Raw genomic sequence first — 11,635 nt, 5'->3', positions numbered from 1 at the left:
TATGGCTCGTCCACATGGCCCCTGGGGAAACCTTAAGGTCAGTGTTTCCTTGAAACTAGATAAACTGACCCCGCCGTGCCCAGCCCGGCCCCGCTGGCGCCCCGCGTGACGGAGCCGGAGCGGCAGGACCGGCCTGGGGACGCGCGGGGCGGCGCGGTTGCCCTTTTGAATGCCTCCTGCGGCTCGGAGCGCTGGCTGGCGCTGGAGTGTGAGTGAATGTAGCCCCGCGGAGCCAATGAGCTGGGACCGGATGCGATATATCCTCTGGGACAACAACTGCTCTGTTCCGCCTCGGATCCACATGACGCCATTTACTGCTGCCGCGGCCGCCGCAGAGCTCCCTGCCTCCTCCGGAAAGGCGAGGGCGCAGGCCAACGGCGAGCCCCCCCGGCCGGGCCCCAAGCCCTCCTCCTCCTCCTCTTCCTCCTCCTCCTCCGCACCCACCGCCCCCGCCTCGGCCTCGCTGCCGCGCCTCCACAACGCCCAGTCTGCACGGTTGAGAGCTGCGCGCCGCAGCGCGAGCGGAGGAGAGGGGCCGGCGGAGCGCGCAGCGCCCAGGCCCCCGCGCCCGCCCGGCCCGGCTCCCGGCTCCGCGCCCCCGCGCCGCCTCCGCTCGGACGCGGACGCGGCCGCAAGACTTGGCGATCTGGCTTTAGATTCTTTGTAAGGCCGTTTCTTTTCTCATTCGCTAATCTGCCAGGAAAAGAGATTTCGCCGTTGGCGCTTCGGCCTCTTGTTCATTGAGAAAAAGAGGAAATACTCCGCGTGCGCTTCTGGAAGGGGGGTCGTCTCCAGCCCCGATCCCCGGAGTGTTCATCGGCGGGGGACTTGGCTCCGAATTTTTCTCTCGATTTTTCTTCGCCTTTTGCTTGGAAGTTGAACTGAAGCAGAGTTTGGAAAGAAGGGAAAAAGTTTGCGTCGGGGCTGGATTTATTTGCACATCGCTGAAAGAAAATCCAAGGGAGAGGGTTGGTGCAAAGCCGCGATCACGGTGAGGCGCGTTTGGCTCTTCTTGGAGCCGTGGCTGGCGGCGCGTGTGGGCAACATGGAGTAGGTGCAGTCGGGCGGGAGTGGGGTCCGTCTCTCCCCTAATCCCGTAGGCTTTCCGCGAGGATCCGGGGAGCTGCCCGCGGATCTGCCTCGCCCAAGGTACGGCTCGGCCTGCTTTGGCGGGGCTGCAGTGTGCGCCAGTGTAGTGTCCCACGACCTCGCGCACCCGCGCTCTAGGGGGTTTGGAGCAGAGGACGGCTCGCCTGGGTTCTGCTCCCAGCCCAGCATTGACTACGAATCGACGCTGAGAGCGGGATACCCAGGGGAAATACTTTGTGTTTTCCAGGTCACTTTTGCAGGCGCTCTTATTTCTAACCTCTTCATCCTGAATGGAAGGCAAAGTTCCTTCGAGGCGAGAGTACCAGAGGCGGGGGCGCCGGTGGAGCTGGGGGGCTGGGTTGATAACCTCACTGGAGTAGGAGACCCCGCGAGTGAAAAAAGGGCAGGGTGCCGGGCGGGAGGAGCCCCCTCCTCCGCCTGGTGTGACCAGAGTCTAGCCCAGTGCGGGTGGGAACTTTGCCCAGCCTGGCGCCGTGTCTCTGTGGTTCGGAAATGCAGCTTTCTCTTTTTTCCGTGCTTGGTCGGCCTAGGTCATGCTTTATAATTTTTATTTTTGGACGCCAGGTCTGACCGAGCACAGGAAGGAAGTCATCAAGTGGTCGCGATTGTTTTTCCATTAACTGAAAGTAGATTGCAAAAGAGGCTAGTTTGGGGGGACTTTTTTCGGGGGGGGGAGACGGGGGTCACCCCTTTTGTGTTGTTACTGTTCTTTTTAATTTGGAATCTTGTGCGTTTGTTACAAAGCGGTTTCTGTGTTGGTTTGCCCCACCCTAGTGCTGAAGTCCTTTTCTCCTAATCCTCAGTCTGATCACACACTGGTCTTAATGGGGGTTTCAAAGCACTTTCAAAGAAGAAGGACGAACTGGGAGAGCGCAGTGGGGTGGGGGGGGGGTAGGAAGAAGGAGGCCAGGGATCGTCAGAAATCATTTTTTTTTCCTTCCAACGATGCTACTTTTCACTGCATGCCAATCCGTGCTGAAAGTTTTCAACCCAGGGATCTGGGTCCTGCACTCCTGGCGTGTGCCTTGGGCTCTGGAAACAGGCCCCCCCCCCCCCCACATACACTTTAAGAAATAACATGTTTTTTCTCAATCTTAAAGAAGATAAGTGTATGCAGATTACAGGCAGTGTTCACTCCGGTCAGTGCACGGTGGAGTCGCTGTGCGCGCGGGGTTGACCTGTGTTCCGACTGTGTCTGAGGCCGGGCTTTTTTCCTCCGGACATCAGGTTTGGAAACCTGTGCGGGACATTGGAGGGCCTTTGCAGAAACGCAGTCTGGTTGGCTGCGTGACCTTTGCGAAGTGGGGGCGTTGGGGCTGGCTCCCTCTTGGAGCTGGAAGATAAGAGCTCCTGAGTTGCGGAATGGGGGGGTGGGTTTTGGCTAGGGAGGGGAAGGCGGGGGAAGTGTGCTAGTGCGTTTCATAGCACGTCCCCTTTAGGAGGCGCCGGCACCTCCACCCCACTCCGCCCCGCCTGCCTTTGCGTCTCGGGATTGTACGCAGGGGGGCCAGCCTGGCCCCTGGACAGCGTCATTTCGCTTGAAGAAAAGTCCCCCGGGGTTTTGGCTGTGTCCCACCTGCTGGGGACGGTGTTGGGGCGCAGATAGAGCCGATAAAGGGAGCGAAAGCAGAGCAGCGTTGTCTTGTCTGCCATTCTGTCGAAGGTGAGGAGATCCGTTTCCAGCTTTGCCTTGTTCTGAATTAAGGAGGCGTTTGTCACCTGCCTTGTTCGCTGTGGCAGTGCTCTAAAAAGCAGAGATTGGATAAAGGTCCACTTTTACCTATTTTACTTTCTATTTTCTTGTAGTCTTGGGAAACGGATGATAGTTTTGAAACCTAAGGATGACTGCAATTTAAGGGATCACTTGGCAGAATGCTAGATTTGAAATATGACACCTGAATTTTTCAAACTTTTCCTATTACTGCTAGTTGGTTTATGTTCTCAGCTATTAATTTTTCAAAATGAGAAAGTAAGATCTCGATATACTTTAGTTTCTAAGATAGTCGGATAGTCCCCTTTGAGCTGCAGAACCTAAGGTGTTCCAGGCTATTAGGCAGTAGAATGTTTGATTCTTAGTGTGAATAAATTGAAAATAAATTCCTGTATTGTTGCTTGTTGTGTAACTTTGCTTTAATGTGTTTCTGGTACCTAATTAGATTTGAAGTGATTTGTTTTTAATCCTATAACTGTGTTATTAGAAATCGAAAAGTGTATGACCGTCCTTGGGGAGAATATGCTTTTTTGCATGTCATATTCATGCTACAGATTTTGAAAAGCTGCAGAATAATGGATAAGTCACAGTGCAAATACTCCATGTAAAAGCAGAGTTAACTAAGAAAGGATTTCCTAGGCTGCATTTATTTTATGTTTAAGTTAAAAATGTCCATGACAAATTTAAAATCTATTTCACATTTTGAAAAGGCATTTAACTTTTGAAAATGTTGGTATTAGTACTGTGTTCTAACATTACTCTCTTGCAATTTTAACAATGAACCTGAACCTTCCAGATTGTGTGCTTATTTGAATAAGGGATTGTTGCTTAAGTGATTCAGACAAAGATCAGCTTTGTGTCACTGCACATCACAGGATTACAGAATTGTCAGTACTGGGCCACAATTTTTACTTTTCCTGTGCATGCATTGATCATTCAGTGGTTCTAATACTCCCCACTGTCATTCTACTTCAATCCTGTTTCTCTAGGGTATGTGGAATGTAAAGAGTCAACTCAGATGGGTGGAGAATGGGAAGTATTTTGAAGTATAAACTGTTCTCTTTCCTCTTGGTCTCCCCAGGAGTTCAGATGTGTTCTAAGCCTACTGGAGTGACTACACTTCCAAGACCTGATGGAGACCAGAGCTCAGAGTGGCAACGGGTCTCAGCCTTTGCTGCAGGCACCCCGTGACAGTGGCAGGCAGCGTGGGGAGCCAGACCCTAGAGACACCCTCTCCCAGCAGGTACATGTTTTGTCTCTGGATCAAATCAGAGCCATCCGAAACACCAATGAGTACACAGAGGGACCGACTGTGGTCCCAAGACCTGGACTCAAGCCTGCTCCTCGCCCCTCCACTCAGCACAAACACGAGAGACTCCACGGTCTGCCGGAGCACCGCCAGCCTCCCAGGCTCCAGCATTCACAGGTTCATTCTTCTACTCGAGCCCCTCTGTCCAGGTCCATCAGCACGGTCAGCTCAGGGTCTCGGAGCAGTACAAGGACAAGTACCAGCAGCAGCTCCTCTGAACAGAGGCTGTTAGGACCATCCTTCTCCTCTGGTCCAGTTGCTGATGGGATCATCCGGGTGCAGCCCAAATCTGAGCTCAAGCCAGGTGAGCTTAAGCCACTGAGTAAGGAAGATTTGGGCCTGCACGCCTACAGGTGTGAGGACTGTGGCAAGTGCAAATGTAAGGATTGCACCTACCCAAGGCCCCTGCCATCAGACTGGATCTGCGACAAGCAGTGCCTTTGCTCGGCCCAGAACGTGATTGACTATGGGACTTGCGTGTGCTGTGTGAAAGGTCTCTTTTATCACTGTTCTAATGATGACGAGGACAACTGTGCTGACAACCCATGCTCTTGCAGCCAGTCTCACTGTTGTACACGATGGTCGGCCATGGGTGTCATGTCCCTCTTTTTGCCTTGTTTATGGTGTTATCTTCCAGCCAAGGGTTGCCTTAAATTGTGCCAGGGGTGTTATGACCGGGTTAACAGGCCTGGATGCCGTTGTAAAAACTCAAACACAGTTTGCTGCAAAGTTCCCACTGTCCCCCCCAGGAACTTTGAAAAACCAACATAGCATTATTAATCAGGAATATCACAGTAATAAGGATTGTTCCTTTTTTTTTTTTTAACACACATATGCAACCAACTAAACAGTTGTAATCTTGGCACTGTTTGTAGAGGGTTGGGATATTCTTTGCTGTTTGCAGTGAGATGCTTTTTGTCCATGTGCCATTTTAACTGATATGCTTGTTAGAACTCAGCTAATGGAGCTCGGAGTTAAGGGATAAAGAACTTGGTGATCCACATATTGCATAAGCTAAAGCAACAGACACTCCTAGGCAGTTTTTTGTTTGTGAATAGTCCTTGCAAAATTTGTAAATTAGCAAATGACTTTTTTTCCATTGTTTTCTCCAGAGATAATGTGCTATATTTTTGTATATACAATAATATTTGCAACTGTGAAAAACAAGTTGTGCCATACTATATGGCAGTCACAAAATATTATACTAATATGTTGTACATTCGGAAGAATGTGAATCAATCAGTATGTTTTTAGATTGTATTTTGCCTTACAGAAAGACTTTATTGGAAGACTCTGATTTCCCTTTGGACTTCATGTATATTGTACAGTTACAGTAAAATTCAACCTTTATTTTCTAATTTTTTCAACATATTGTTTAGTGTAAAGAATATTTATTTGAAGTTTTATTATTTTATAAAAAAGAATATTTATTTTAAGAGGCATCTTACAAATTTTGCCCCTATTATGAGGATGTGATAGTTGCTGCAGATGAGGGGTTACAGATGCATATGTTCAATATAAAATAGAAAATATATTAACGTTTGAAATTAAACTGAGCTGTTTTGTCTTATTTTATCTTTTCTTTGTTTCTTTCAAATGTAAGAAACCACATAGGAAATAGTTTTATTTATCTGCAAGATTATTTTTATCATATGATTTCTGCTTTAATGCAAGGTGAATCTGATGAAATAACTGGGCTGTTTCTCCCTCTGGAGATGACCACATTGTCCCTTGAATGTGCCTCTGCTTTCCTAAATAAATCTCTGTCTATGCCTTTGGAATAAAAAAGAGAGAGAATAACTGATCATTTGACTCTCTGATCTGGGTGAATCATGAGAACTGGTTTTGGCTATGTCATTGTCCCTGTTCTGCCCTCCGTCTTTGCACATTTGCTGACTGGCCTTTGTTATCAGGGTGGTTGTGTTGTTTTTTTTTTTTTGAGCTGATTTATTTAGAGAATTTTTCCCAAATGATTAATAATTAGATTTTTTTTCTTAAGTACCATGTTAAGAATGAATGCCATGAACATAATTATGAAACTAGAGGAACAAGTTTAGTTCACAAATATTTATTGAATGTTGTCAGTGTGTCAAGCATGGAGTGTATGTATGCACAGACCAGTCTTATTGAGGCAAAAATATTTTCCTGACTGATCATGGCTTGTTTTTTTCTAGTTATTGGGTTTTAGACTCACCATCACACCAAATTCCTTATGTTAGAAAAGACATGAAAACTTGCTTTTTTTTTTGCAGTGCTGGGGATTGAACCTGGGGTCTTGTGCTTGACAGGCAAGCACTCTACACACCGAGCTATATCCCCAGCCCAACAACTTATTCGTGATTCAGGTATTTGGTATGACATTTCAACCTTTACTGGTCTTTTAATTAATTCAGTGCCAAGTAGGCCCATTCATGGCCCTGACTTATTTAATTCAATTATCTAGAAAATTTTTATATTTCACTCTAGGTACAAGATTTAGTATGGTAAACAGTCACTGCATTTGAGCTGTCTTTTGGGAACAGACAGCAAGCTACTACAAGTCCATCTTGACAAATATTAGGTTTTCTTAAGTCACTTGATTAGTCACTTTGTGGCTGATGATTTTTTTTTTTTTTCTTTTTTCCAAAAGTACAATCTTCTGCTGCCAAGAATCACCGGAAGTCTAGGAAATGATTTACCTGTCATTATTGTTTAATCTCTTGTTTCCTGTTCTGTTGGCTTAAGAGGTCTTAGTACAGGTTGTCTTCTGTTGTGTTTTTTAAAAGTGGCTTTCAAGGAACCATACAGCCTCCTAAACTCACACAGTGCTATACAGACCTTCAGTTTCTCTGAACATCTTCCAAGCAGCACAGGATTAATTTGGAGATTGTTTACTCTTAAATTTCAACTCTGGGATTCTGAATGTTCACTGAATGTAGGTTCTACTATGTATCCATAAATGCCACCCATTCATCTCAGGAAAAATTTAGAATTTTGAAAAATAAGGCTGGGTTTCTTATTCATTGTAGTTTTCAAGGTTTGTAAAACCCCAAATTTTGACTGATTAACTTTGTTTTTCAAAAGTGCTAAATGCACTGATAGTTTTTTCGTGTAGAAATTGCGTGAGTCGAAATTTTCTTGGACTGTAAGCAGTTTTCAAAGTGCTCCACAAATTGCAGCAGATGCCATTGGTGTTTATTAAAAAGGTAGATTTCACCATAGTTATAGAATCAGAATTTCTAATTTTAGATTTGCATTTTTAATCTTTCCATAAGTGTTTATGTGTATTCTGAGACTACTAACCTAGGAATTGCTTTCAAAGTTAACCTTTAAAATTAATGATAAATCACTGATTTGAATAAAAAGTACAATAATCTACTAAAGTTAGAAGAGGATTTGGCATAAGTATAAAGTCCTGGTAAAAATAACTTCTTTAAAGATAAATAGGAAAGTTGGATTCCTCAAGAAGCTACCATTACTAATTTAATGTTGAATTTATGAGCCAGTATAGAATTCATGTTCAGAATATGGAAAATTAAGTGTTTATCTCCAACTAGATTGGAAACAGCTGGTGCTCACTTGGTGCATTAAAGAACTTTTTGAATGTTGCAAGTTATCTCACTTGGAATCAAATATAAAGGAATAACAACCTCAAGTTCTTAATTTCTAAGGTTGAAAATTCATACCACTAATGAGTTTATTATCCAATGGTCATTATTTTGACATAATAGATTAAAAGTAATAATACAGCAAACATGACTGCTAAGTATTTAGAGTAATTTTTAGAAGATTTTTTTTTGTTTCTTTGCTTTTATGTTTTTAAAACCTGTGCTCTGTATTTGAGATTCATTTACAAATGACAACTTGATTATAATTACTTAAAACATTCATTTATGTGTTTTGAGGAGATTTTAAGGCCCTGCCAAATTTCTGCCATGTTGGAACATGCTCTGGGGATTGTGAAAGAAGAAAGTCAAAACCCAGGGAAGTAATCCCAACCAAACTTTTGCATAACTTCTTTCTCCAGTACACTTCTGTCTCAAAATTAAGGTACTAACGACAGGTCAATGAATTCACTCTGCACACTGTTGTGAGGTTTTCCATAAGCAGTTGATGGGCTTGATATAATTTATTAGCTTTTGAGCAGGTAGGTCGAAATGTTCAAAAGTTCAATGGATTTAAGAGTTTCACATGGGGCTAGGGTTGTGGCTCTGGTAGAGTGCTTGCCTATCACGTGTGAGGCACTGGGTTCGAGTCTCAGCACCACATATAAATAAATGTCCATTGACAACTAAAAAAATATTTTTTTAAAAGAGAAAAGAGTTTCACTTGCACTTTTTATCTACAAGTGGCCATTTGCCTTTCCTAAATGTGCAAAAGGACCAGAATGTAGGTACAAATGTCTTGACTATGAGAATTGGTTGAACTCCAGATCAAATATAACCTTGTTACCATGTGGGTAATGTTTTATATTATTTTAATACAGAAAAATATGAGAATAGATTATTGACTAGTTATTTCAATACTGAATCAGTATTTGTTCTTGGGTTTGCAGTATCTATCTTAATTTGGACTAAAGCCTCACTTCTCTATGATAGATCAAGGGTGGGACTCCACTGAGAGAAATCCAGACCATAATTTTAACTAACAAATGATTTTATCTGCTTTGGTGGAAAACTGATCATCAGAGTGAAGCTGCACGTCTGCACTGTTTTATCATTGGTTTGGTTATTCATAGGAGGCGAAAGCAAACTATGCTACAGACCTTTGGATGACACACCACCAGCTTCCTTACACCATGAGACAACTATGTGAATAATGAGAAAATGTGAATTCCACCAGTGATACTGTACCGCTAGTCAAAATACTCATTTAACTTAAAATCAAAAAAGACAGAGGGAAGGTAGATGCATAGCCAATGAAGAAAAATAAAAACAAAACTATCAGCACTTAAACTTTTATTCATGCCTACCAAATATTATGTTTTTATTTAAGACTGCATTTTGATTAAAGAATTTTTAAAAACCAGTCTTATTTGACAACTCACACTTTAAATAAACTATTAAAGAAGATTAGAATGAGTCTTGGTCTCTGGTTTGGCTGGATGGGGCATGTAAGACTAGCATACCTTACAAGAATAAATAATTTAATACAATGACCCAATTGGAATGGAATATGAGCACTAAAATCATTTAGCACTTTAACATGCTTCTATTTTGAAAGCCTGCTATCTACAAATGACGGGACTATGGATCTAATGCAAAGGGAAAAGGTTAGCAAGTCAAATGCAAGACAAAACTTACACATAAGGCACAGGCAAGGTGCCAGTAGAATACAGAAATTGGAGGAAGCAATGCTGTATTCTCCAGACAGTGGGTTTGGTCTCCATGTTTTTGAAATGGTTGCAAATATATCAATAGGCAAAGAGCTTTTGCGAAGGAAGTTGCAGCAGAATTAGCATCACTCATTAAATAAAACTATATCCACCATGTTCATATCCTGGATCCTAAATGAAATGTAGAGATGTCTGATGAATACTTGCATAATTATATTCACAATGTTTATTCTTAATTTTGAAATACATGATTCACTAAAACTTTCCCTTTAAAAAATACAGACTTTCTAAAAATACATTTTAAGACATGTAACTAAGAATGAAGTTGAAAAGATTCATCTATTCTTGCTTTTCCAGTTCTTGCTGGAATTTACCTCTTGTCATTAACCCATAATTTTAGTTTGCTTTGGCTCTCAAAGAAGGATAAATACTTGTGAAGAATGAATTGGGGATAATCAAGTTGCGGGGGGAGGGTGGGCAGGGTGGAGGTGACAATGTGAAAAGTGGTTGAGGGTTAAAGCAATTCAACCCTTGCCATAATATACCACTTGAGACCTAGCTGTTCAGGTTTGCAGAGCTGAAACTCAGGTGTCCATCTCTCTTCAGTACTTGAGTGATGTAACATCCATTTTTTAAATGGTTTGTTCTCCAAATAACATCTGGTTTATTGACTTGCGTCCATAACTCTTGCTATCAAACAAGGTTCTGAAAAATACATATTTCTCTCAACTCTCATCTCTCCAGGTTTCTTAATAGGCTCATGCACCTAACCTGCTCCTAAGCCTAGCTTTCCTGCTCTCATGTACCACAAAGTAGTCTAATATCTGTGGTGGCTCACACTAGAAAACTGTTTCTAAGATTTCTGTTAGAAAGTCATCTTTAGAGGTTCAGAACAGCATTCAAGAATGTGCATCTAATAGCTACAGTTGTAAAACCTGGTGACCAAGAGGCCTTGCATGCACCGAATTATACCTCACACAGAACCCTGGGAGAAATCTAGTACCTGCTCTGATGGCAAGGCTAATGTGTAGGAAGTCTCAAGAGATATTGGTCTCTGAGGCATGACTCAGTTGGTAAGGAACTGACTCTGGGAATACAGGCAACCACAAAATCAACAATTACTTTGAGGTCTAGATGTCACTTGGACTCTGACCTACATGAGTAGGACAGAGACTAATTGATTTGGTTTTGTTTGTATTGTAACTGTACACTTAAACTTGGAAATACTGAAAATATGAATTCTTTTACAAGCCATTGATTTGAGTCTAATCGTCTGTGAAAAGTCACATGGTGTGAACCCAATAATAGGTCTTCTGAGTCTCTGCCCTGCCATATAAATAATCAGAACTGTCAGGCTGGGGATGTAGGTCAGTGGTAGAGCTCTTGTCTAGCATGTATGAGGCCCTGGGCTCCATCCCTAGCCCTGAAAAAAAAAAAAAAAAAAAAAAAAAGTTGCAAACCTAGCATAGACTTATTTGCTTGCCATTGATTCAATATTTTTTTATGTTGTATATTTTGCGTATCAATGTAAATGATGCTCCAGTAGGTGGGGGAAAAAGAACGATTGTTCATAGTTCTTTGGAAGCTGATAATCTAGGACTTAGGTGCTAAGTTGTAAAAAATGACCGGTGGCATTAGCCACTTCCTGTCTGGAGTTACTTGACATGCACACTCCCGCCCCCGGGGACATTTGGCAAGGTCTGGAGACGTTTTCGGTTTTCACTACTGGCAAAGGAGAGAGAAGCTACTGGCATGTGGTGGGTAGAGGCCAGAAATGATATCGCACATCCTACAATGCCAGGACCTCCCCCCACAACAAAGAAGTATCCAGCCCAATAATGCCAAGACACCCTGCTATGGAGGAAAATGGAGAGGAGAGAGGAGACACTTACATATCATTATGATACATGGCAAAGAAGTCTGTCAGCTAAAAAAGGAGGGTGCGGTCACAGGACATGTGGAGATTATTGTCACCATTACTTCGGAATTTTTATTCTGAGTGCTAAACCTCTGAAATTCTTACATGAAGAATGCCTTCTCTTTTAAAAATATCTAACTCTTCCTCAGAAAACTTGGAATAGAACCAACATTTGACCCAGTTATCCCACTCCTTGGTATATACTTAAAGAACTTAAAATCAACATACTGCAGTGACATGCCACATCAATGTTTATAGCAGCTCAAATCACAA

The 11,635-nt window shown here is 42.8% G+C and overlaps 1 protein-coding gene across 1 annotated transcript; it reads left to right on the top strand.

The window, feature by feature from the left end:
* The first annotated feature begins 324 nt into the window (after positions 1-324).
* On the top strand, positions 325-5,087 carry Spry2 (sprouty RTK signaling antagonist 2). Its single transcript, XM_047554527.1, has 2 exons — positions 325-991; positions 3,903-5,087. The coding sequence occupies exon 2, from the start codon at positions 3,954-3,956 to the stop codon at positions 4,899-4,901; it is 948 nt and encodes a 315-aa protein (XP_047410483.1). The 5' UTR covers positions 325-991; positions 3,903-3,953; the 3' UTR covers positions 4,902-5,087.
* Positions 5,088-11,635: the final 6,548 nt, after the last annotated feature.

The sequence above is a fragment of the Sciurus carolinensis genome, chromosome 5 (assembly GCF_902686445.1).
Source record: "Sciurus carolinensis chromosome 5, mSciCar1.2, whole genome shotgun sequence".
In the NCBI taxonomy this organism is placed as follows: domain Eukaryota; kingdom Metazoa; phylum Chordata; class Mammalia; order Rodentia; family Sciuridae; genus Sciurus; species Sciurus carolinensis.
The sequence above is the reverse complement of the archived record's forward strand: the minus strand, read 5'-3'. Positions and strand labels throughout refer to the sequence as shown.